Below are 27,877 nucleotides of genomic sequence, written 5' to 3' on the forward strand. Positions count from 1 at the left end.
GCCGGTTTCAGTGACAGCCTGTCAAGTAATGGCTGCACGGCTCACTCTCCACTTCATACAGTGATGCAAGAAGGATGATAAAAAAACAGAGGAGAATAAGTAAAATAAAAGAGGACTTCTTATGTTATGATACTTATGTTTTTTTTTTGTGCTTGTTTGCAAAATAATTTGGGCTGGTCTGAATGAAGTCCAGAGCCCAATTTTTGTCTCAGTTCAGCCCTGCCCGTACACACACTACCCATTTTTTTTTCCATTCAACACAATGGATTGAACGAAAAAAAAACCCTGAAAGCTCAGGTTGGAGCCGCTATACTAACAATCTGATGTTAGTAAAGCGATCTTTCCGCTCCCCCCACCAGAATACTGTACTCTGGTCAGCGCTCTCAGCCATTGGCTGAAAGTGCTCATCAGGAGCCAGTCAGCAGGCCTTTTTCGGTCATGACCCTTCGACAGAGGCTGGCCAAACTCTTCTGTCGGACCATCTGCTATACACATGGGCCGAAGGTCCAATAGAAACCCAGTGATACCACCCGACATTCTGCCTGTGTGTACTACGCTTAAGGCAGAACTTCTTTAAAAAACTTCAAGTCATGTGGTGGTGCTGGTCTTACAACTCAAAAAAAAAAGAAGTTAAAATGTATTAATAAGTAGGTTCTGAGTATTCTTTGACCTTGCTGCTACCTTGATACATTCTTGTCACTGTGACTAAAATATGTTTGCTTGTGATATAGGTAAAGTATATTTAGGTACATTGAAAGAATGCATTTATTAAATGCACCATTCACTGTTTCACTGCACTATTCTTCTGGGTTGCTCATATTTTCATTTTAGATTATAACATCCATTTGAAATGAAATGGTGCTTTATAATACTGAAATCATTGTCATTTGATCCTACCAAAGTTGGCCAGATCACTTGGGTTCCCTTAGTGTTTTTATAGCTAGTTCGCTCAGGTGTGCCTCCCCAGTCCTCCCGGCTGTGATCACTCACCAGCCCTCCTGGCTGTAACCAGTAGTCCTCCCTGGAGACTCTTAGAAGTGTTCTCTCCTGCTGTCCTTTACTTGCTCTCTCATGTACCTCTCCTTCCAGGATCTTGTCACTCCTCCTGGATGCACCCAAGCCCCAGCCCAGGATTGCCCCCCAGACTGGGGAGCTCCTTGTGGGCCCCAACAGCCTCCACACTCCCTCACTCCAGCTCCTCCACTCAACAACTCCTCCTCAGCTCGGATGACCACATGTATTTAAGGAGGCCTGCCCCCCTGTCAATCCAAGTTGGGGATTGATCAAGGCTCCTTAAGATACCACCGACAGCCCCACCTCTCTTCTCCTCCTCTTCTTCTAGCACTTTCTAGAAGGAAGAGGGAGGTGACAGTGAAGTGATGCAGCCTGTGAGTCACCACCTGCTACCCTGAGCCACTTCCAGCCCATAATACAAACAAACAGGCCTAGCAACCATCTAGGCCTGCCTAAATCTACCTACTCTGCCAAAAAAATCATCACTCTAGCACCTAGCTAACTAAAGGGTGCGATAGATAGATAGATAGATAGATAGATAGATAGATAGATAGATAGATAGATAGATAGATAGATAGATAGATAGATAGATAGATAGATAGATAGATAGATAGATAGATAGATAGACAATTATACAGCAATAACAATAATAGCGTACAACTTTTTCTTTTGGCAGATGCCCAGGCTTGTCACATTACTATAGATTCTTCTGTAATTCAGCTTGGTTCCCCTCTGTTGGCTTCTTGCTCATCCTATTGCCCTCAGATCGGAAGAGGAGCAGTGGTATGGAAGCTGGACAATGAACTTCTGTCTGAGGCTCACGTGAATGTTCACGGAAACACTTCATCTGTGTATATCAAAAGCTTCAACAAAACTTCAGGACTTCTTCAATGTTATGTGGACAACAGTGAAGGACTCCTCCAGTTAATGGATGCAGTTCTCATTAGAGCTGGCTGTAAGTAACATTTTCTAAATACCATGAGTATAATTTTTGCAGTTTTTGTGCTCTCCCATCTGTTCACGGTTCTATACAACTTTTATTATCAAATGTATATCTGTTTAGTACAATCTACTAAAACTTTGCTGCAAGTGTATTTAAAGGGTGTCATGCTCTATTTTGTGAGCCTAAAAAGGATGAAAGCATGCGTGATAAAATGGCCATCACTTATTAAGTGAGCTTTTCAGTGGGTTTGGCACCAATGTAATTTGTTTGTGATCTACCTACACAGTTAAAGACCAACTCTGGGAAAATTAGAATGTATCCCTTGTAGTGAGGAGAAACAACTACTCACCTGATTCTCCACTCCCCCTGGAGACCAGACGATCCAGCAGCAGACTTTCCCTCGGCAACATCATGTCCATAACAGGGTTATGGACCCTGCTCTGGTCTTGATGACATCAGGACCTTGGACCGGTGGAGCACATGGGTGCAAACACTGTGGGGATCTGTCTAGCTAAGAGGTGGAGAGGAAAATCAGGTAAGTTATTTTTTTTGTGTTGCCTTAGACCAGGGGTGCTGAATCAAAATTCATGGAGGTCCGGTTGGTAAAAAAAAAATTCTGCAGAGGTCCGAATCTCATTTTTCTTCTATGACTCAGGTCTTTCACATGACAGCCTTCTGTACATTAGTATGCTCAGTCCCCCCTTTTCTATCACAGCCCCCCCCACATCACAGCCCCCCATATAACATCACAACCCCCCATTGTCCAGCTCCCCCTTCTCACATCACTTCCCCCTCCCCCATTACTACATCACATAACAGACTCCCCATATAACAGCTTCTGCCTCTCACATCACAGCCCCCTAGTATTACAGCTCCTACCTCTCACAACCCCCCCATTTCATAGCTTCCCCCTCTCACTTTACAGCCTTCCCATATCACAGATCCCTCCTCTGACATCACAGCCCCCCCCCCATAATCTTCCCCCTACCTTAACTCAGCATTGTGGAGGGTGGGAGGAATGGCAGGGTGGACTCCCTGAATGTACTTGCCTGCCATCGCTGAACTCACTGCAGGGAAGAGGGGGTGGCATGAAAGGTCTGCACAGAGGGCGGAGCTGCCCAACACTTCTCATTAAAAAGCTTGTTAATATGAAAGTTTGGGCAGCTGCCGCTCCTCCTGTAGACCTTCCGTGCCTCCCACCCTCCTCCCTGCTGTGAGCTCAACCGTGATGGCAGCATGCGAGTACATTCAAAAGAGGAGTTCACCCTGCCATTCCTCCCACCCTCTTCCCTACTGTGACTTCAACAGCGGTGGCAGTGGCAGACAAGTGCATTCAGAAGAGGAATCCACCCTACCACTCCTCCAGCCCTCTTCCCTGCTGTGACTTCAACAGCGGTGACGGTGGCAGGCAAGTGCATACAGAAGAGTCCACCCTGCCATATCTAACCACCCTCTACAATGATGTGATTTTTAACAGCTGCAGTGGCGGGAGGAGAGGAGTCCACTCAGGCTGCTAAGTGGTGCAGCCACGGTCCAGAGGGGCCTGTCACTCAGTCGGTGTCCGGACCACTGTCCGCTATTTAGTGACACCTGCCCTAGACAAAAGTAAGCAATTAACTCTTGCAGTGCAGGCACAGCCCTACTGCAAGGGATATTATTTATTCCCCGGAGTTGGGCTTTACATACATTCAATAAATCATTTTTCTTTATATAGTGGTCTGATATCCTGTTTTAGCCAATCACTACCAGGGCCAGTACAGGGGGGGGGGGGGGGCGAGAGGGTACCTGCCCTGGGCGGAGTTTTGAGGGTTGAGCGTCAGCTTCCAAAAAGGTAAAAGAATGCTAAAGCACTACAGGTGGTGGGCCGGGACAGAAGTCATCATGCAGGGACTAAACCATGGCGGATCTAAGAACACTGAAGAATTGCAAGTAGAGTGCAATTTTGTTCTATTTTAATCTGAAGAGTGAGCACTGTAAATTTGATTGCTGAATCTGTGTATTTTTTATTATTACATCCATCTTTGTCAATAAATGATTATCACTAATGTGAATTGCAGATCCACCATCTCCACCCACCAACCTGAGCTGTTTTATGAAGCCTTCAGATAATACCGTGACCTGCACATGGCTGCCTGGTGAAGACTCCCTCTTAACAACCAATGTCACACTTTCAGTTTTCAGGCAAGTGATCTGACAGCACATACCTCCTTGGACACAAATGTACCTGTTTTATTTCCTGTACATTTTTCGGTTACACAGTTGCTAATATTTATCTGTGTTTGGCACAGGTCTGTGGAACAGTGTGTGATGCCCACAAAGAGTGAATTTAACTGCACTCCCTTAATGAGACAGAATTTATGCACCATTTCCCGTGCCAACTATCATTTTAGCAGGAAACTTGCAGTATGGGTCACTGTAAAAAATGAGCTGGGCTCTGCTACCTCTGATCCTCTTTGTTTCATTCCACAAAAAGAAGGTATATAGTATAGGTATGTGGACCTCTTTTGGGTGGTTTACTGACGAAAAGGGTGGGGGCAAAGGGGAAAGGGACAGTGGCTAATGCTGACCCTATAGCATTCCCTCCCCCTAGGATTAGTGGACTATCTCGGTACTTGGTAAGGAGTGACATACATGTTGAAGTAAAAAATAATTTTTATTACATAAAATTATTAAACAAAGAATACATGATTACAATTTAAAAAACAGAACCTCAGGGATACCCCCAAGCAATATCTGTTATTACAAACGTATAGACTGGTCTAAGCCTCGACTAGTTTCGCGGTAAAACCGCTTCCTCAAGAGGACCAATCTATAAAGCAAACAATACAATTAATATTAAGCAAACATAATAGTTCAACAATAGCCATATTAAAACATAAAAAAGGATAATACAGAAGGAAATATGTCCCAAGGTAGGGGGAGGGAATGCTATAGGGTCAGCATTAGCCACTGTCCCTTGTCCCTTTGCCCCCACCCTTTTCGTCTGTATATCAACCTGGACGATGGTATGCTCTTAAGATTAACTATTCTGTTTATATGAGGCCATACTCAACATTTTTGCATCTTTTGGGTGGTCGTTGTGTCATGAAAAATGTCTCTCTCCAAACAAGATATTGTGCAAAACTTGCTGGTAAACAAGAGATCCAGAGCCTTTGCAAAGTGGAAGAGTGGGTTTTTGATAATAAAGTTGTCAGTGCCTCCACACAGGACAAGGCCTCTGCTTTCCTGATATAATAACCAGTAATCAAATCGAAGAAATTGAAAGCAGACGAACAACTGCAACCAGCATATAATATTAACCAAACGTATATAGATGCACACCAGTATATAATTAATATGAGCTTTATATAATAAAAAATGTATAATAGAATATTCATCCAATGTACAAACAGGTATTATGAGCAAAAGGGCCAACAGGAGTCCTGGTGGAATTGTACATATATACCTGCGTCTTTGTAGTTGTTAAAGCGGTTGTAAAAAAAAACCTGCAAGGCAATTGCATAATGTGCTAGTATACATGAAACGCTTACCTTGGAACAAAGCCCTCCAGCGCTGGAAAGTCACCACTGAGAGGGCTGACATGTTCTCCCTGTCTTTCTTCCAGGTTCGCAAGCTCCAGCGCTGTGATTGGCCAGAACTGTAATGACGTTACTCTCTTGGTTCCGGCACAAAGGTCTGAAGTTCCGGCAAGGTATGCACCGCTGACGTCAGTGGCTGCATGCATTGTGAATATCTTCTAAACTGTGCACATTTAGGAGATATTCATTTTACCTACAGGTAGGCCTTATTATAGGCTTAAAATAGGTAAAAATTACCAAGCAGAGTTTACAACCACTTTAAAAAGATACCTTCAGATGAATGTTGGAACAAAGTGCAGTTGCAGGAACCCCTGATGAAGATCCTGATTTAGTGCTGAAGACCTATAGACAAGGAAGGTCCTTCAAACATTGTCCAACCAGCCTGGAACACAGCTTCTCACCAGAAAAAACTGTAGTCCCTAGTAGCTTCTAATTTGTCATGCAACCGGACCTCTATTTACTAAGTATTTACCAAGTGGGCATCGAATGCCTAACCTAGCTCTAGCCTATGCTTATTGCAGCCCTGATCCTCTTCTTCTGGGGTCCCCTGCCAGTGCTCCTGGCTCCTCCTCATTATCAGGTACTCGCTCCCGAGTCCCACTGCTGCGTCCATTGACCCAGACAGCGGAACTCGGCCACGCCTCCCGCTCCTGTGTCACTGGCTTCAATTGACAGCAGTGGGAGCCAATCGCTCCTACTGCTATAAATTTGTCCAATGAGGAGAATGACAGCGACGGGAGCCAATGCGCTCACGCACATCTCTGGATCGGATGGGCGTAGGTGACTATTCAGCTGAAGCAAAAAAAGCTGAAGCTTTTCCCTCAGCATCCAATGCAACTGTTAAATTTCCAATGCAGATTCTCTTTGTTATATGTATGTTGTTGTTTGACCAAAGTTGAAGCTGACCCATCACTGACTGGATTACAACTGCCTTTTATGCCTAGGAGGATGGACACCTTTAGCCAAGTGCTAGGACAGGATTTATTGTCACAGAAAAGATAAAATAGTCCTACCTCAACTGCAGAGATGTCTTTGTAGAAAATAAACTTTACATTGCCTGTGGTCATATAAGCCTAATTTGGGCGCTTTTTAGCAATGTGTCTAATTATATTTGGAAATCACATCATTCAATAAATATATTCACTTTTTTTCACTATTTTAATTTAAAAAAAAATCTGTTTCAATATTTTATTGGATTTTCAAAAATTGTAATAAGCCGTGGTTTGCCCATGCAGGGGCGACGTTGAACAGATAAATAAAAAAGTAGCACATTAATGCGTAATGAATAACAAAACAAACTATAACCCGGGCCATAGAGGACCAGGTTGAAAATTAGGCCTGTGTAATAGACACACATGTTAATCTGTACCCCGGAGTACAGCAGTCTACATTGCTAGCCTTCTTATCAGAAAGCAATGAGAGAAAAAGCAAACAGAAAAAAAAGAGAATGAGTAAGAAAGAGAGAGTAGAGGAAAACAGGAGCCCCAGAAGAGGGCGAGTACCACAGACATGGGACCCATTGAAGCAAGGTTTCTTAAAGCTGACCATAACTAGTCTGGGCCAGGAAGGAAGGGAATAACTTATCCACGGTTTCCAGACTTTCAAAAATGTTGCATACGAATGGGCATTGGCTCTTTTGGTAGAAATAAAAAGGTATGTGGCCAATTTCTGCTGGCGGCGTAAATAGGCCCAGTATAGGGCAATGTAAGAGAGCCAGTCGGGCATCCTTACGGATTGTCATATGAAATAATGTCTGCAACAGGCCAAAGACCCTGGACCAGAAGCCGATCAAGCGTGGGCAAGACCACCATATATGTAGGACCTCCCCACGTTGACCACAATTCCGAAAACATCTATCACTGCTGCCAGTATAAGCATGGGCCAGTCTAGCCGGGACCCAGTACCCCTGCAGAAGCACTTTATAAGTGGCCTCTAGGGTGGAAGTGTTGAACGAACATTTTGCAATTGATGTCCAGGCTTTGCTAAAGCAAAGCCTGGACATCAATTGCAAAATGTTCGTTCAACACTAGAGTCCTCCCAATGTCTCATTCCCATTGTGTCACATAGGAAAGGGTCGATAAAGATGACCTGCTATTTAGAGAGACATAAAGCGATGAAATAAGACCCGGGGACCCGGGGGCCCAGAGAATGTAAACAAGTATGCTCAAAAGAAGTCGTTCGAAAAGGAAAGGCGGAGGTAAGACGAAGAGACAAAATCCAGTTGCGCAATTGCAAGTAATGGAAATGCTCTTGCCTGGGAATCTCATGTGTCTCCTGAATGGCCTCCCATGATGGGAACGAACACGCAGTTAAAAAGTGTTTAATTCTGGAGAAGCTGTGAGTGGTCCACCAGTAGAAGGAGCGAGGTTGCTCCAACCCCGGAAGACAAAGAGGGTTATTGACAATTGGTAGGAGAGGTAGGAAAGGGGACATTAAGTTCCCGGAATATCTAACACAGTCGTTCTCAACCTGGGGGTCGGGACCCCCTCGGGGGTCGAATGACAATTTGCCAGGGGTCACCGAATCCTAGGCTGTGCCTGAAGCCCGCACTGCTCTCCCAGTCTTTTCGCGGCCGCCTAGCAGGGCTGCTCCTGGAGCCCACGGCCGCCCACTCAGTTCACGGCATGGCTGGGGGGCAGAGATTAGAGGTCAGCTGACTGGTGAGGAATGTGAAGTGGGAGAGGCTGGAGGAGACCCTATCTCCTAATAACGGCATAGGTGTCACTGCTACGAGACACCACAAAGTCGGAGAAACAGTGAAGCCAGAGACACAGTGAGTGGTGGAGGAACAAAAAAATAAAAAAAGGGAGTAATAACAGGAAAGATGGCTAGAGAGAGGGATGGGGGAAAAAACAAGAAATTAACATAAAGAGAGATAAAAGGGAAAGAAAGGTGAAGAATGTACCATAAGGGGTTTAATACCGTACGAGTGGAAGGGACGGGGAGCGCTAAATGCCCATGAGTTAGGGGGGCAAATTACTTGTCTTGCCTTGGGTGATGACAACCAACCCACGCTACGAAAATGATTTTACTGTTAGGGGTCCTCACAACTTGGGAAATTTTATCAAGGGGTCACGGAACTAGAAAGGTTGAGAACCACTGATCTAACAGAATCCCACAGCTTCAAGCTATTAAGCATTAAACGGCTTAGCATTATGGGACTTAAAGGAGCTGTAAAGGAAAAAAATTTTTTGCTGAAATGACTGTTTACCAGGTATAGAGACATAATAGTTAACTGATTCCTTTTAAAAATGATTAAAAATAGATAAAAATCAATCATATAATGTACCTGTAGTTTCAGTTTCGTTTTTGCATGTTTCCTGCTTCTCTGCTGCACAGAGCCAATACAGGGCAGTGATGGTTTGGAAAACGAAACTGATTGTTGTGAGGGGTTTTAGACACACAGTAATCACACCTCCTTGATTAGTGACCACAGAGAGAAAGCTCCCATTACCTTTTTCATCAGGAAACAGACAACCAGGAAGTGTTCAGAACAGAGAAGGATTACAGCAAAAACGAACAATGAGGACATGAAACCAGGACTGCAGTAAGGTAAAGGAAGCTATTTAGCTAAAAAAAATTCCTTTAGTGTCCCTTTAATCTATGAGGAAGCCAGAGCAACGCTTCTAAAGAAATCGGGGCACAATTAGGTAGTTCTAAAAGCACCCATAATGGGACATCAGAAGTGACATGTAACATGGACAGTTGAGAAATCTGAGCCGCCAAATAATACTTGGCCAGATTAGGAACCCCCAAGCTGCCTTGTAATCTGTAAATGTAGAGCGTCAATCAGGGAACTCTGGGGTGTTTGTGGGCCAATTCTAACTTTTTTGATACATTAAGATTAGAATGAAACTTTAGAGGCTTACGTTGTGTGGTAAGTGTTGAGGTGTAACCTTAAGTGAGGGATAAGTGTTAGGTTAAAGGTTATGTATTGGGAGTTAAGATAAGGGTTAAGTATTGTGGAGGAAGGGTTATGTTAATTTAGGGCTGAAGTCACACTTTAAGGCCCTGATCACACCTAACACACATACAATATCACCAAAAATCGCACTGCGGGCAAAAGACCACAGTTTTCAAAGTGCCTTTGCCAAAGTTTTGTAATTTTGGTAATCAGCATGATAGCCTTTTAAACAAGCATTTGAAGAAGGAGAAGTCAGCAATGGCAGCCTTCATATTTCTTTCAAATGCTCATCTTATATACTAACCCAAAGTATTTTAATCTCAAAATAACTACAGAGCATGATTTGTGAAGCACAATACACATAATAGCCTCATGGAAGTTCTGTCTTTGGCAATATATCTAGCTATGAAAAATAAAAGCAACAAGTATCAGGTGTTGGATATGAACAATATATTCACTTTTATTTTCTTTTAATTTTGTATGTTAGACTCACAACACAGCTAGAAGATGTTTTTTTTTTTTTTAGAGGACTCTATAATGGAGATGTATTATATAAACTGCAATAATGATATCTTTGGAATATGTGTATTTCTGTTTCAGTGAAGCTTGATCCCGTTGTCTTTACCGAAGCAAAAGCCACAACTGGAGGCTGTATTAAGTTGAAATGGACATATGGTAAAGCTAGTTTTGTAAATAACTTGAAATGTCAGCTGCGCTACAGAAATGAATTTCAGACAGAATGGGCCAAGGTAAATCAGAGAAACTGCACAGTATTCACCTTCAATTGCTTTTACCATGTACTCAGTAATATGAATGTTTACTTTAGTTCTTGGCAATGCATATTTTTGTTCAGCAGTATTGATCCCGTAAGTACATATTTGCTGGAGCTATAAGATAAGTATACTTTATGCACACTTATCTTTTTTCAAAGGTGTCAACATGTCTTGTGATTAAAGTTGGTCCTAATTACCTCCAGTTTTGTTATCAAAAAACTGTAGGTAACTATTTTTGAATTTGGTGCTGTAGTAGCGTCACTTAGTAACAGCGGCGCTATTAAGAACTGCCTTAATTATTTTGGTAAAGCTACTACCTGTAGGGCTTTTTTAATCTGGTCTGAATTTTTTAAAGGACCTTACCACCAGAAAAGTGGAGCTAATGCTTTATTGAATTACCCTGACAGTGCTTTTATAAAGATGGAGGAGTGTGGTTAATTTTAGGCCACCATTCCCTTTGAGCCTGACATAAACCTAGCTTGCTATCTTTGTATTTTTCTGTTCAGTACAACTGATGATATCATGTAGCCAGGGCATACCCCGCAAAAGACCGAAAATAGGTGGGGCTTTAAAAAATGGGATTGTTTTGTTGAACTATGTTTGTATTTAGGGTAAAGTGTAGGAGCAGACACTCTTGTGATTCTCATAACAAAGTGGCATGGTTACACTACAAGTCTTTATGGCAGATTCCTGCATCACATGCTGGCTCACAATCGAATAAACATGGGCATGAAAGAACATCACCACATTGCTTAGGTTTTTCCACCCCCTCCAACAACAAGGCCATAAATTGTATTAGAAGCATTGCAAAGCAGTAAAGTCTGACAGGTCCAAAGTGCATAACCTTCCATTCTTTTGATTTCTGCTATGCAGAAAATTCTCAGAACAGCATATAAAGGTAGATTTAGGGTCTGTATCAATGGAATTTTCTTTGTGTCAGGTCTTTAACAATGCCAAACCCACTTGAAGCAGGTCAAATGCAGGTTAATTGCAGGTCAAATCCATTTGTTAATGATTTCTGAGTGATATCAGATGTATCTCAAACTGGTTTTAACTACTTAAGACCCAGACCAAAATGCAGGTAAAGGACCAGGCCCCTTTTTGCAATTCAGCACTGCGTCGCTTTAACTGACAATTGCGCAGTCGTGCGACATGGCTCCCAAACAAAATTGGCGTCATTTTTTTCCCACAAATAGAGATTTCTTTTGGTGGTATTTGATCACCTCTGCGGTTTTTATTTTTTGCGCTATAAACAAAAATAGAGCGACAATTTTGAAAAAAATTCAATATTTTTTACTTTTTGCTATAAAAAATATCCCCCAAAAATATATTAAAAAAAAATATTTTTTCCTCAGTTTAGGCCGATACGTATTCTTCTACCTATTTTTGGTAAAAAGAAAAATCGCAATAAGCGTTTATCGATTGGTTTGCGCAAAATTTCTAGCGTTTACAAAATAGGGGATAGTTTTATTGCATTTTTATAAAAAAAAAATTTTTACTACTAATTGCAGTGATCAGCTATTTTTTTCATGACTGCGACATTATGGCGGACACATGGGACAATTTTGACACATTTTTGGGACCATTGTCATTTTCACAGCAAAAAATGCTATAAAAATGCATTGTTTACTGTGAAAATTACAATTGCAGTTTGGGAGTTAACCACTAGGGGACGCTGAAGGGGTTAAGTGTGACCTCATATGTGTTTCTAACTGTAGGGGGGCGGGGCTGGACGTGTGACGTCATTGATCGTCAGGGAACAGACAATCACAGGTACGTGATTGTGCCCAGCCGTGCCATTCTGCCGACATATATCGGCGTTAGGCGGTCCTTAAGTGGTTAAACTGACACAACATAAGCCCAAATACACCTTGACAGAGGCCCTTAGGCTAGTTTAGGTTATGTATTGACGTTTTGGGGTAAGTGGCGCTGCTGGTCTGGTGAAGGCCTATCTATCTTTAAGTGATATGCAAGTATATAGGCAAATAATGAATGTTGGGTTCCTTCCTTTGGTTTAGCTTAAATATATAGCCACCATTAGGATGTGAGGTCCCCCTTTTTATTGATTGGCAGTGTATTTCCACTCTCAATTAATGAATGGTTCCCGTGTATCCGCCAAGGACATTAAAAAGTGTTTAAGAAAGAGGCTCAAATTATATATAAAGAAACGATAGGTTAGAGAAAGGGATATTAGTTGGTGTCCCCTAGACCCAGTGTGATATTGGTAGGTAATATCAATTATATTTGGAATGGGAAATTTTCAGTAATCCAATGTGCAAGCTTCTGTTGGTAATCAGTTCACTAAAAAAAATATATATAATAAAAAAATATGTAAGTTGGCCAAAAAAAATATAAATATATAAAGATGGCCCCCAAGTGACGAACTCTTATTCCGTGATAAACGCTAGTTATCTGAATCATATATAAAGTGTGTATCCAATATCAATGTTCAATCCAACAGAAAAAAAGGGGAAAAAGAAAAAATTGCAAAAAATGTAAAAAAATCCTTTACAATGCAAGCTATTATAGCTTCAAACTGTGCCCATTTAAAGTGCTATGTGCTGCTCAAAATTGAGTAATAATAAATGTGTCCTCAGATAAAAATAATGCAAGTTGAAAAAGGAAAAAATGATGTGAAAAAAATATATATATATAGTTCACTAGATTTCACATTGGGCTTTGAGCCCCGCAATTAGTGATTAGTTGCACTTTGGATTATTAATGTGTTAGTATCCAAAAGTTTCTACTGCGATAAGTTGTATAGATGTTTAGAAAGTATTATTCACAATTTCATTCAAAAGATTCCAATGCCAAAGTAAGAAGAATAAAAACCAAAAACATCAGGCGTTCCTTAATGGGGGTTAATTGAGCAATATGATCCCCAACATGATTAAACAGATAATCCTTATTCTGCTCTCATCAATTTTCCTCTATTCACACTTTGATTTTGACTGGCGATCCCCCCTGTTGTCTCCCCACTCACCGGACAGATGTCCCCTCGAGGGGGTGTAGGGCTTGTCTGAAATAAGCTTCAATGAGCTATCAGATGATTACCTCTCCTCCTTATTTCAGTCTGGTGCGGGGCAGCTTTCTCCCAGGGTGCCGTGTCTTTTCTCATAAGTTTTCGATAGTATGAAAGATAAAGGAAATCCACATAGAGTAGTAGATTCTAGACTTGATGATCAGCTTTACTAAAAGGTGATCACATCAAGTACATAAAAGGTTTTAAAATTGCTACAAGCCAGGCAAGAAAACGAGTAACACAAATAAAAAATATAAAATAAAATAAACCCGTTCTTATGCTGGCAGCAGCTGTAAGACTAGGTCCCAGTCCTCCAACTAGTTTGTACACTCGCCCGGTGCGTTAGGTTAGCCCAGCGGTATCTCGCAGCTCGTGTCGCGGCTGATGCTCCACGGCTCTGAAGTCCGTACCCGGAAGTAACTAGTAGCGGTGCGTACGTGTGAGGTAACAGACGCTGTAGGTCACCTGACTAGTTTCGTCTATGGACGTTTTCAATGGACCTTTGAAAACGTCCATAGACGAAACTAGTCAGGTGACCTACAGCGTCTGTTACCTCACACGTACGCACCGCTACTAGTTACTTCCGGGTACGGACTTCAGAGCCGTGGAGCATCAGCCGCGACACGAGCTGCGAGATACCGCTGGGCTAACCTAACGCACCGGGCGAGTGTACAAACTAGTTGGAGGACTGGGACCTAGTCTTACAGCTGCTGCCAGCATAAGAACGGGTTTATTTTATTTTATATTTTTTATTTGTGTTACTCGTTTTCTTGCCTGGCTTGTAGCAATTTTAAAACCTTTTATGTACTTGATGTGATCACCTTTTAGTAAAGCTGATCATCAAGTCTAGAATCTACTACTCTATGTGGATTTCCTTTATCTTTCATACTATCGAAAACTTATGAGAAAAGACACGGCACCCTGGGAGAAAGCTGCCCCGCACCAGACTGAAATAAGGAGGAGAGGTAATCATCTGATAGCTCATTGAAGCTTATTTCAGACAAGCCCTACACCCCCTCGAGGGGACATCTGTCCGGTGAGTGGGGAGACAACAGGGGGGATCGCCAGTCAAAATCAAAGTGTGAATAGAGGAAAATTGATGAGAGCAGAATAAGGATTATCTGTTTAATCATGTTGGGGATCATATTGCTCAATTAACCCCCATTAAGGAACGCCTGATGTTTTTGGTTTTTATTCTTCTTACTTTGGCATTGGAATCTTTTGAATGAAATTGTGAATAATACTTTCTAAACATCTATACAACTTATCGCAGTAGAAACTTTTGGATACTAACACATTAATAATCCAAAGTGCAACTAATCACTAATTGCGGGGCTCAAAGCCCAATGTGAAATCTAGTGAACTATATATATATATTTTTTTCACATCATTTTTTCCTTTTTCAACTTGCATTATTTTTATCTGAGGACACATTTATTATTACTCAATTTTGAGCAGCACATAGCACTTTAAATGGGCACAGTTTGAAGCTATAATAGCTTGCATTGTAAAGGATTTTTTTACATTTTTTGCAATTTTTTCTTTTTCCCCTTTTTTTCTGTTGGATTGAACATTGATATTGGATACACACTTTATATATGATTCAGATAACTAGCGTTTATCACGGAATAAGAGTTCGTCACTTGGGGGCCATCTTTATATATTTATATTTTTTTTGGCCAACTTACATATTTTTTTATTATATATATTTTTTTTAGTGAACTGATTACCAACAGAAGCTTGCACATTGGATTACTGAAAATTTCCCATTCCAAATATAATTGATATTACCTACCAATATCACACTGGGTCTAGGGGACACCAACTAATATCCCTTTCTCTAACCTATCGTTTCTTTATATATAATTTGAGCCTCTTTCTTAAACACTTTTTAATGTCCTTGGCGGATACACGGGAACCATTCATTAATTGAGAGTGGAAATACACTGCCAATCAATAAAAAGGGGGACCTCACATCCTAATGGTGGCTATATATTTAAGCTAAACCAAAGGAAGGAACCCAACATTCATTATTTGCCTATATACTTGCATATCACTTAAAGATAGATAGGCCTTCACCAGACCAGCAGCGCCACTTACCCCAAAACGTCAATACATATATTTATTAACTCTCATTTGAGGGTACTTAAGGGGAGGCAGCAGCATTCATAACCTAGTCCTAGCGCGGAAAAACCAAACTACTGACCTCTAGTTTAGGTTATGCTTGCAGTACTTTAAACTTTGAAAATTTTTAAGCAAAAAGTTGATTTTTGTTTAATAAGCTCTAAACTATCGTGTTTATTTTTTTTAAATATGAGTATGCATTCTGCTTTAAATTCCCTGATAGTTACATAGTTATATAGTAGGTAAGGTTGAATAAAGACAAGAGTCTATTCAATTCAACTCAACCTGTGTGGGTGTACGTGTGTCAGTGTCTATAATTATTTCACATATCCCTGTATGTTATGTTCTTTAAGATGCACATCCAAAAGTCTTTTAAAAAATAACTATACTCCCCACTGCCACCACCAATTGTGGTAGAGAGTTCAACAGCCTTATTGTCCTGACAGCGTAAAACTCCCCCTGCTCTGTTTAATGTTAAACCGCTTCTTCACCAATCTCATTGTGTGTCCCTGTGTCCTCTTACACTCCCTGAGACTTATTAGTTATTTTTCTATGCTGGGATATGCTTGAGATATTTGTAAATCGATATCATGTCCCCGTTTAAGCGTAGTTTCTCCAGTGAGTAAATTTAGTGCTTGTAGTCGTTCCTCATAATTGAGGTTGTCCAGGCCCCTTATTATTTTGTTGCCCTTCTTTGGACTCTGTCCAGTTCCAGCACATCCCTTCTAAGGACTGGTGACCAGAACTGGACGAAGTACTCCAGATGTGGTCTAACAAGAGTTTTATAAAGTGTCAGGCCTCGTACACACGACCGAGGAACTCGACGGGCGAAACACATCGCTTTGCTCGTCGAGTTCCTTGTTAGGCTGTCGAGGAACTCCATAAGCCAATTTTCTCCATTCCCGTCGAGGAAAAAGAGAACATGCTCTCTTTTTGGCTCGTCGAGTTCCTCTACAGTTTCCTCGTCTAAAAATGTACAAACGACCGGTTTCCTCGGCAAAAAAAACAAAACAGCAAGTTTCTTGCTGTTTTTTGCCGAGAAACTCGGTCGTGTGTACGAGGCCTCAGGATTATCGTTTTATCATCACTTATCACTTTTGTTATTGGATGGTTTCTACAATTAAAAGATGGTCACATATAATTTCATCTACTGTATCTGTATATAGGCTGCAATGATGTAAAACATATGATGTCTTCAGAGATGAATAAATATTTAGGTGACCATAGTTCACCTTGTAATTATGACTGCGGGATAGAAATATTTATCTATCTATCTATGTAACATTTTTTTCTTAGCTTGTAGAAGTATCTTCAGATGAGACAAACCAATGTGGACTGTTGGGCGCTACAAAGTATAACTTCGAGATTCGCTGTATTCGTAAAACTCTATCTGGTCAGTGGAGTGACTGGGGGCCATCAATCAGTCAGATCACATCTGAATCAGGTTAGTGAATTTCTCTACAGACTACTGGCACAGAGATAAAAATACATATTTTATATACACCATGGTAACATGTGGCAAACCTTTAACATTTATCACCAGTAGAGATTTTTGTATATATAATTGTATTTGTATTTATAGAGAATAAATAAAAACAACCTTGCATTAAAATAATTGGTGACAGAGTGCTACACTTAAGAATTCCCTGAGTACTGGAATAAAAATACAAAAACAATCGAAGGATTATATCAATAATGACCTCAGTGACAGACAGACAACTAACTACAAGTAGTCAAATCTCTAGCTAAAAAGCTAGCAAATGAATGACAATAGGTGAAAAAGAAAATATTTAAATCAAACAAATATGTGTCATCCCTAACAACTGTGTTATTTAGTGTCCATATTATCTTTCCTTGTGCAGAATCTTACAAAAATATCATTACAATGTATCAACATAAATATCCAAAATCAGAAAAAACACTGGGCCGGATTCAGATACCTGAGCGTATCTATCCGGCCGGCGTAACGTATCTTAGATACGTTACGTCGCTGTAACTTTGGGCGCAAGTTCCGTATTCAGAAAGAACTTGCGCCTAAAGTTACGGCGGCGTAACGTATGTGGGCCGGCGTAAGCCCGCCTAATTCAAATGGGGATGTTGGGGGCGTGTTTTATATAAATTTGGCTTGACCCCGCGTATTTTACGTTTTTTTTAGAACGGCGCATGCGCCGTTCATGAAAACATCCCAGTGCGCATGCTCGAAAATCTGCAGCAAAACTTCATTGCTTTCGACGTGAACGTAAATTACGTCCAGCAGTATTTGCGAACGACTTACGCAAACAACGTAAAAATTTCAAAACTCGGAGCGGGGAACGACGGCCATACTTAACATAGGATACGCCGCACATACCCCTCATATAGCAGGGGTAACTTTACGCCGGAAAAAGCCGAACGCAAACGACGTAAAAAAAAAAGCATCGGGCGGTCGTTCGTTTCTGAGTCGACGTAAATAGTCATTTGCATATTCCTTGCGTAAACAAACGGAAGCGCCATCTAGCGGCCAGCCAGATAATGCAGCCTAAGACACTTACACCTGTCGGATCTTAGGGATATCTATGCGTAACTGATTCTCTGAATCAGGCGCATAGATACGACCGACCCCACTCAGAGATACGACGGCGTATCAGGAGATACGCCGTCGTATCTCTTTTCTGAATCTGGCCCACTGTGTCCAAAATGATTTGCTGAGCCAAAAGTTCCTAGTTTTCCTGTATATTAACATCCAGTGAAGTGCTTCTGTGTTCCAACAGTGCCCAAAGAACAAAAAAAATGATAGCCTTTTACCAGATCTCTATGATCTCCAGATTATAAAAGATCATGGACAAAGTGAGATTGCAGATTTTCCTTCCACCTCCCAGGTTCAGTTGTACATCGGCATTATTTGTAAGCAGATCACACGTTCCACCACATATGCTCCAATCTCTACACCAGATCTCATTAAGAGCCTAGAGCCAGCTCTTTTCAATATTGAGCCGTATAGTGTATATGAAAAAAAGCTCAGCTCCTATCTCCTTCCGATGCGTTTCCCCGTATGAGGCTACATCTAGGATTGTAGAGTGGGGCCGAGGCATCCATCAACAACATTAAAAGCGACCAGGGCACCGGAATTGGATTGTGAACCATGTTGACCCTGAATAGTAAATCAAATCAACTGTTTATTAAGTCCATTAAAAGCACAAATAAATAGCTATTAACAGGCTCCTCTCTTGAGACGTGATACAAACTTATTAAAAATGAAAAATTTAAAGAAGAAGAAAGAATATAGGCAAATGTGATTAAAAAAATATTATCAGAAAGTATTTAAAAATATTTTTGAATTTGTTTATTCTAAAAGGAACTTGTATTCACTATCTAACCTGCATATTCGAAATATGAAATACCTATTGAACAGCCTGCATGCTAAAATATGAGCCAGGTCACATGGTTTACAGGGATCATTGGGAGAAATAGTCTCCCAATCATTCCTAACATACATGATATTCCATTTAAAAAAGTTACAATAAAACATACATCGAAAAAAATATATTATATAAAAATTAATGAAAGGCAAGGAACAATAATAAGCATCTACCAGGAGAATATATATTAATACTCAGTGACATATCCACACTCGAAATGAGGAATTGTAATAAAGTCAACTGCAATCAATGGAAAGATCAACTGTTATTAATAACAGTAAATACAATATCCCATTCCACATTGAGCCCCCATGGGCGGAAGGTCTGCAAGCCAAAAACCCAGCAGGTTTCATGTCTGAATATGTGCTTTTTTTATATTTCTTCCTATGTGGAGTGTGCTTCTCAACTACTATCACTTCCAATGAGGAGGGATTCCTGTTGTGACACTGAGCATGTTGTTTAGGTACACTATGCTTGTCAAATCCTTTATGTATGTTGGTCAGATGTTCACCTACATGTACATTTAAAGCCTGTGTAGTCCTGCCAACATATTGGTAGCCACATGTGCACCTGAGGAGGTATACAACCCCTCTTGGTGCTACATGTGAAGAAATCTCTAATTTTATAATGTTTTTTTGTGGCAGTGATTGAAAACAATTCATTCAAAGTTCAGAGAAGTTCAGAGGATTTAGGAATTCCTACAGACCTTACATCTCCGACAAGGGAAAAAAACTACTAAATTAGCAAACATCTTGGAGCCAACACATGTCTGAGCTTCCTAAAAATGACTCTTGGACGATCAGGTAGAGATGAGCCTAAGATCTTATCCTCTTTTAAGATGTACCAGTGTCTATTGAATATCTTATTTACCCAATTGGGGTGGCTAGAAAAAGTAGTAACAACGGGCGACTGGTGGGGGCTATCTCCCTCGTCAGATCTGGTCCTGGGTACAAAGAGGGTTTGTTGATCCAGCTCCGATACTTCAAGAAATTCCTGATCAAGCACTTCTGGAGAATATACTTTTGAATAAATCTGTTCCTCAGCATATTGGCCTAAATATGGTAATCCTCTTTTTTGGAACAATTCTGACAAATTCTTCAGAATTGCCCCTTGAGGATCGCTTTTAACCAGGTGGTATGGTGACAACTATCATGGGGTATAAAGCCATTTCTATCAGTATTCTTGAAATGGGTTCTGATGAGAAGTTGGTTGCCTTCCCTATAGATCCACAGATCAAGACAGTTGATAGCTTTATCCAGGGCTTTTTTTCTCAGAGAATAGGTGCAGGTACTCCCCTCTTCCAAGTCACCTCTTGTCTCTGCCATCTACCCACCTATGAGCACGTACCTTGGCTCTAGCCTCAACCCACCTCCCAATGCCACCCATTTTATAGAAAACAGAAACAAGCACACTTTTGTGGTGCCCCCACCCCCCAAGCAACAATAGATCCCTCCAGCAGCCAGCAAGAATAGACCCCTCCCTCAACACTAGATCCCTCCCAGCAACATAAGACCCCCCGAACAACAATAGACCCCTTCCTCAACAATTGATCCCCCAAGCAGTAATAGATCCTTCAGCAACCAGCATCAATGGACCCTCCAGCACACCCCAGCACCCCTTGCCATTAGAAAAATTCAACCGCGTTCCTGCTGAAGAAAAGCCCTGGCTTTATCACTGCATTCATAGGTAAAAAAAATACCCCATGTATTGGAGTTCAGGTGGGCCATAAAAGTATTTAAAGAACCACTTCCCCCTTCCATATAAAGAACGCATCATCAATGAAACAACACCAACATTTTTATTTTTCAATAAAATTATTATACAACATTTGTTCCTCCCACAGTGCCATGAATAAATTAGCGAGGCTGGGAGCAAATTTAGCAAATTTAGCTCCCATAGTTACACCTGTGTGCTGTAGGTAGAAGTTGCCTGCACAAAATAAATAATTATGCTCCATACTGAACTGTAAAAGCTCTAGTATGAACTCTTTCTGTGCAGGGGGGATTTTTTCATCTATTTTCAAGAAATATTTAGCAGCCTCATATCCCTTAAGATGTGGTATAATGGAGTAAAGGGATGTAACCTCCACAGTTACCAACAAAGCTTCTCCCTCCAAAACTATTTGAGATAGATTATTAATCATGTGTGTGGTGTCCCTCAAATAGGCTGGTGTTTTCATAACAAGAGGTTGCCGAAAATGATCTACATGTTTGCCAATACGTGACATGAGTGAATCTATGCCACCCGCGATTGGTCTCCCTGGAGGTTTAGTCAAGCATTTATGAATTTTTGGCCGATAGTAAATAATTGGAGTTCCTGGGGCCAAAGGGACCAATAATTATTTTCTTTTTTATCCAGAATTCCACTCTGAAAACCCACCTGTATAATATTATCAAGCTTTCTTTTATATCCCCAAATGGAATGCTAAGAATCTCTTATGTGTTCCAGTCTAAAATTAATTGGCCCATTTCCTAAATAGTCCTGCTTTTTAAGGAAAACTATCCTCCCTCCCTTATCAGCTGGTCTGATAATATTTTTTTTGTTCACAGAGGGATTGCATACCCTTTTTAAATAGATTATCAAACCTAGACCAAAATTGCCTATTCTCCAGATCCTTCAAGATCATTCTTTTGAAGACAGCCAAATTAGGTCCAGGGTTTTCAAGGGGATTAAATAAGGAAGCATTACGTAGTCCTGAATGTATAATTCCACCATACCTTTTAACAGTGCTATACTTTTCACCAGGTTTAGAAAGAAAATGTTAATTCTTAGTTTACACATATATTTTTGCACATCAATAAACATCTGAAATTTATTGAGAGGCTTCTTGGGTGCAAACTTAAAGAGGAGGTCTGTCGAATTTTTTTTTTTTAAAGTCAGACGCTACAAATACTGCAGCTGCTGACTTTTTAAATAAGGACACTTGTCCAGGGCGCCCACGATGTCGGCACCCGAGGCTGACCCGTCCCTCGATCCTCGGATGCTGCCGCTGCCATCTTTGGAGAATGTTTCCACCTCCCTCCCCTTCACCCCTTCTTCCTTTTCCTCCTTTCTGCTACCCTGGATGAGGTCCTAAAAAATTATTCGGTTCACCTCTCAACAGACCTGATCCATATTGTACACCACCTGAGCCATAATAGTCAGTTTTATAATAGTCTTCCTCCTCCTCATCAACTTCATCCTCTTCTGGATGTCCATCTGTTGTCTGTCAAAACACCTGTACCCCCATGTACGTAGGCATTGGAGGGTGCATTGTAACCCCCTGAATAATCTGAATAATCTACCCAGCTCTCAGAGACCTGATAGTTACCCCTCCCTCCCCTAAAGGGGGACTGATAGTAAGGACACTCCCCCTTAAAGGGGGAGGTTTAGTATCCTTGTCCACCTCCTTTGTGGTTGTCAGGTACCTAGCAGGAGTCTGATATGACGAGGTCAGCCTCCCTTGTATTTCCTACCCAAGCCCCACTGAAGGTGGAACAGATGGTGGCTAGGGTCAGAAGGAACACGAGTGCCTGGGAATGTTGCTTGTAGAACCTGCGGTGGAAGTAGTAGGCTTGTGGTACCAGCAGGAGAAGAGCTGGGGTGGAACTCAGGAGATCAGCATATGTTAAAGAGGAACTCCAACCAACTTGCAGGTTCAGGCTTGGTGGCTTGTCAGTACTTCCTATGGTCAGGAGACAGGAGAGCACAGGACACAGTAGAGCTGAGAAGATAGAGAGCCAGCGCAGGTTTCCAGAGGTGGTGTCAGAGCCGGGCAGACGATGAAAGCGAGTCATGGCGATAGCCGGGTTCGGTAACAGGCGGGAAGCAGAGTGCAAGGCATAAGCAGGAGGAGTCAGATACAAGTAATCAAGTAAATCAGGGTCCAGAAGCAGAGTCAGAGGAAGCCGGGATCAGTAACAGGTATCGCGCAAGTAATAAGCAGGTTTCAAAGGATCAGGACACAGCTGAAGATCAGTCAGCACTGGTAGAGAGTCAGAGCACCCTTTAAATAGGCCGTCTGGCGCCAACTGGCATTAGGGACGCGCTCCTGCGCATGGACGCCAATAGTTGCGCGAATCAGCAGTTCTCTTACAATGGTTATGATGTCTGGGGGGCCACCTCTAGGTTTACCATGGGGGAACCTTCCTCCACACCCCTCCCTGAGGGGTGTATGGTACCCATTGATATGGGGTGAATAATATCTACAAAAACATAGAATATCCAGGCTCAAACTTACCGACCAATCAGCAACCAACCAAATTCACCTGTCTAACTGTGTGCGTTAAAAACAGAGGTTTAGTTGCAAGCATTTGCAAATGCATGTGTAAGCTGCAGGCCCCGTCAAGGCGCTCTATATACTGCAGTCCTAACTATAACATTGCATTTTAAGTCTCCTGAGTAGGAGCACATGACTGCTGATGGGTAGATAAGGGGCAGGTGACTGGAGGTAGCCCAGCCCTCATTAAAGGGGCAGGAGCACACTGCACACTCAGCACATGGAAGCAAAGGTGCCAGTGTGCTGCCTGACCATAATGACATAAATACAACAAACAAAAGTCACTGCCCCTACCTATGACTGGTCTATATAATAAGGAGCGCTGGAAAGGGCGCATATACATACAAAAACATAGAATATCCAGGCTCAAACTTACCTACCAGTCAGCAACCAACCAAATTCACCCGTCTAACTGTGTGCGTTAAAAACAGGGGTTTAGTTGCACGCATGTGTAAGCTGTTAGCCCCATCAAGGCTGTATACTGCAATAATATCCTTGCTGACCACTATATTTGGGGGTTACTGGCGTATCTGTTCTAGGGCGATCACCCTTTTTATTTAATCTATTCCCATATATGCCAGAATCAACCCTTGCTCCATCATTAGAGCCACCTTGGGTAGGAGGAATAGGGGCGGGCTGGGGCTCTGTCATACCCTCTCCTAGTTTCTCTTGCCATTTAAACACATAGGGCTCGATTCAGAAACAACTTACGACGACGTATCTCCAGATACGCTGTCGTAAGTCTGAATCTGATTCGTCCTATCTTGGCGCCTGACTCAAAGAATCAGATACGCCTCAGGGTTGCCAAGATACGGGCGGCGTAAGTCTCCTACGCCGTCGTATCTTGGGGTGCATATTTACGCTGGCCGCTAGGTGGCGCTTCCATTGATTTCCGCGTAGAATATGCAAATGACCTAGATACACAGATTCAAAAACGTAGGTGCGCCCGGCGGATTTTTTTTTTTACGTAGTTTACGTAAGGTTTTTTCCGGCGTAAAGTTACCCCTGCTATATGAGGCGTAACCAATGTTGAGTATGGACGTCGGGACAGCGTTAAATTTTCCCTTGTTTGCGTAAGTCATACACGAATAGGGCTGTGCGTAAGTTACGTTCACGTCGAAAGCATTGACTATTTGCAACGTGATTTCGAGCATGCGCACTGGGATACGTTCACGGACGGCGCATGCGCCGTTCGTAAGGAACGTCAATTACGTGGGGGTCAAGGCTCATTTTAATACAACACGCCCACTGCCTAGACAATTTGAATTAGGCGGGCTTACGCCGGCCCATTTACACTACGCCGCCGTAACTTAGAGCGCAAGTTCTTTCTGAATACAGGACCTGCCGCTCTAAGTTACGGCGGCGTAGTGTATCTGAGATACGCTATTTCCGCCTAAAGATAGGCAGATCTTTCTGAATCTAGCCCTTTATTGATCCTATAATCATTGACATCCCGGAAATATTTTTTCCGCTTTTTGTTTTTTTCCTCCTGTACCGCTAAAATATCAGTTAATAACAGTTCATCTGTCTATTCATTGCAGTTGACTTTATTCCAATTCCTCATTTCGAGTGTGGATATGTCACTGAATATTAATATATTTCTCCTGGTAGATGTTTACTTTTGTCCCTTGCATTTCAATTTTTTTTTAATAATATATACTTGTTGATGTATGTTTTAATGTCATTTTTTAAAATGGTATATCATGTATGTTAGGAATGATTGGGAAACTTTTTCTCCTAATGATCCCTGTAAACCATGTGACCTGTCTCATATTTTAGCATGCAGGCCATTCAATCGGCATTTCATTTTTTCAAATATGCAGGATAGATAGTGGATACAATTAAAGTTCCTTTTAGAATAAACACATTTTTAAATATTTTTTTTAATACTTTTTGATAAAAAATTTAACATATTTGCCTGTATTCTGTCTTCTTCTTTTAATGATTAATTTTTAATGTTTTTGTATCACATGTCTCAAGAGAGAAGCCTGTTAGTGGCTATTTCTTTTTGCTTTTAATGGACTTAATAAACAGTTGATATGATTTACTGTTCGGGGTCAACATGGTTACAATCCAGTTCCGGTGTCCTGGTCGCTTTAAATGTTGTTGATGGATGTCTCAGCCTCACTCTCAGCCTTATACAGGGAAATGCATCAGAAGGAGATAGGAGCTTAGACGTTATTGTGTTCCGCACTTGGCGGTGCAAGCGGACCCTCTCTCTTCCGCCTATTATTGTTTTCATTGCTGTAAGTGCAACTATTGTAGCCTCATACAGGGAAATGCATCGGAAGGAGCTGAGACATTATTGGATATTTATGTTGATACATTGTAATGATATTTTTGTGAGATATTGCACAATTTATTTCTAGGAAATATAATATAGACACTAAATAACACAGTTTTTGGGGGTGACACATATTTGTTTTATTTAAATATTTTGTTTTTCACCTATTGTCATTCATTTGCTAGCTTTTTAGCTAAAGATTTGACTAATTTGTAGCTGACTGTCACTGGGGTCACTATTGATATATGGTAATCCTTTCCTATACAGAAAGCGCACATTCCATTTTTTGTATTTATTTGTATATATACACTGCACATATACTTTATACAGTACACACACACACACACACACACACACACACACACGTCCTCTGGGCCCCACTGTTGATGTTTGAGCGCAAAGGAGGTTGGAGGAAATGGAGTCCAGGCTTTGGGACTCTGGAGTTGCTGCTGTTTGCCCTTTTGGGGGGTCAAGGAGGCTATGAAGCTCTTCTCCCTTCTGGGCTCCCAGCTGCTCTCGGTCTTCACCTTCAAGCAGTTACGGCTTCCTTTTGCGGAGCCGCCCACTCAAAATGAAAGGACGTTGCCGTGCCGCGCTCCCACCGCCACCCTCCTGAAATTACAACCAGGGGCAGCTGCTTTGGGCTGCACAGTATTGACTGGGCCTGAGGCAGCACACTCTGGACTGATGGCACCATAGACCAGGCTGCCCCCCCCCAAGCTACGCCACTGCCCGCTGGAGAAAATTAGATCATGCTTTGCTGTGGTTTTTTGCCTTCCTCTGGATCATCTGTGGGTATAGGAATGTGTATTCCATGTTTTTAAGTATTTTTAAACATTTTGTGTCTTTATTGTATTCTTGTATATGTTGACCTCTTGCCGACCACATAACATGTATGTGCAGGTGGGCCTTACCGTGTCTATAGTGTCTAAAGTTCTTGTGGTGAGAGCACGCTTGCTGCTCCCTGTCTCTATTTATGATCAGGAACTGGCAAGACAGGCTTCTGATCATGTGATAGTCAATCACATTGGTCAATTGATCGGGAAGTCCATCCATAAATAAATGTCCATGGTGGGTGGGCAGGAAGGGGTTCATAAAGATGTTATGCTTTTCCCCATGGTTAGATGTACCTTGTGGCTACTGACTCATAACAAGGTTTTTTGTATTTGTTCTTTATGAATAATACATTTAAACCCTGATCTAAGGCTGAGCATTATATTGTGCCCATATACATTTATTGTAAAACTTATACACAGAGAAGAAATGTGAAGATCTAAAAGAAGTTTCAGGCATGTTCTTAGTGTGGATCTGATTTTTCATATAGAATCTGTAAAATGTGTTTTGTTAAACAAATTATTCTTTTTGTTTTAGTACCTACTGGTACACTCGAGACTTGGTGGAAGATACTGGAGACTGCAGAGGACAGTTCAATGAAGATTCAACTATTTTGGAAGGTAATATCCCAAAACCAGAGCAAAACGAAAAAAAGAATAATAATAAAATAAGCTTTGCAGGCCTAGTGATAAAAATGTTGTTAAGGCTGAAACCCAGGCTTATTGTCTAAATAAAAGAGGCCTATATGTTTATACTTACAGTGCCTTGAAAAGGTATTCAAACCTTTCAAGTCTTGCCACAGATTCTCAATTGGATTTAGGTCTGGACTTTGACTGGGCCATTCTAACACATGAAACCGCTTTGATCTAAACCATTCCATTGTAGCTCTGGCTGTCTATTTAGGGCCGTTGTCCTGCTGGAAGGTAAACCTCTGCCCCAGTCTCAAGTCTTTTGCAGACTCTAACAGGGTTTCTTCTAAGATTGACCTATATTTGTCTCCATCCATCTTCCCATCAACTATGAGCAGCTTCCTTGTCCCTTCTGAAGAAAACCATCCCCACAACATGATGCTGCCACCACCATGTTTCATGGTGGGGATGGTGTGTTCAGGGTAATATGCAGTGTTAGATTTCCACCACACATAGGGTTTTGCTTTTAGGTCAAAAAGTTCAATTTCGGTCTCATTTGACCAGAGCACCTTCTTCCACATGTTTGCTGTGTCCCCCACATGGCTTCTCGCAAACTGCAAACAGGACTTATGGCTTTCTTTCAACAATGGCTTTCTGCTTGCCACACTTCCATAAAGGCCAGATTTGTGGAGTGCATGACTAATACAGTTGCAATAAAAAGTATGTGAACCCTTTTGGAATTATATGGATTTCTGCACAAATTGGTCATAAAATGTGATCTGATCTTCATCTAAGTCACAACATTAGACAATCACAGAAAGGGTTATAAAAGTATCTCCAAAAGCCTTGCTGTTCATCAGTCCATGGTAAGACAAATTCTCTATAAATGGAGAAAGTTCAGCGCTGCTGCTATTCTGCCTAGGAGTGGCCGTCCTGTAAAGATGACTGCAAGAGCACAGTGCAGACTGCTCAATGAGGTGAAGAAGAATCCTAGAGTGTCAGCTAAAGACTTACAAAAGTCTCTGGCATATGCTAAAATCCCTGTTAGCGTATCTACGATACGTAAAACACTAAACAAGAATGGATTTCACGGGAGGATACCACAGAGAAAGCCAC

General features: G+C 41.5%; 1 protein-coding gene across 1 annotated transcript in view; it reads left to right on the plus strand.

Annotated features, from left to right (window-relative positions):
- Positions 1-27,877, plus strand: part of CSF3R (colony stimulating factor 3 receptor) — a 75,376-nt gene that overhangs the window by 19,392 nt on the left and 28,107 nt on the right. Inside the window, exons 3-8 of the mRNA XM_040337340.1 lie at positions 1,691-1,969; positions 4,015-4,138; positions 4,246-4,433; positions 10,040-10,188; positions 16,655-16,802; positions 26,670-26,752. Coding sequence (XP_040193274.1) covers positions 1,691-1,969; positions 4,015-4,138; positions 4,246-4,433; positions 10,040-10,188; positions 16,655-16,802; positions 26,670-26,752 — 971 coding nt within the window. The remainder of the gene's footprint in view (positions 1-1,690; positions 1,970-4,014; positions 4,139-4,245; positions 4,434-10,039; positions 10,189-16,654; positions 16,803-26,669; positions 26,753-27,877) is intronic.

The sequence above is a fragment of the Rana temporaria genome, chromosome 2 (assembly GCF_905171775.1).
Source record: "Rana temporaria chromosome 2, aRanTem1.1, whole genome shotgun sequence".
NCBI classification, from domain to species: Eukaryota; Metazoa; Chordata; class Amphibia; order Anura; family Ranidae; genus Rana; species Rana temporaria.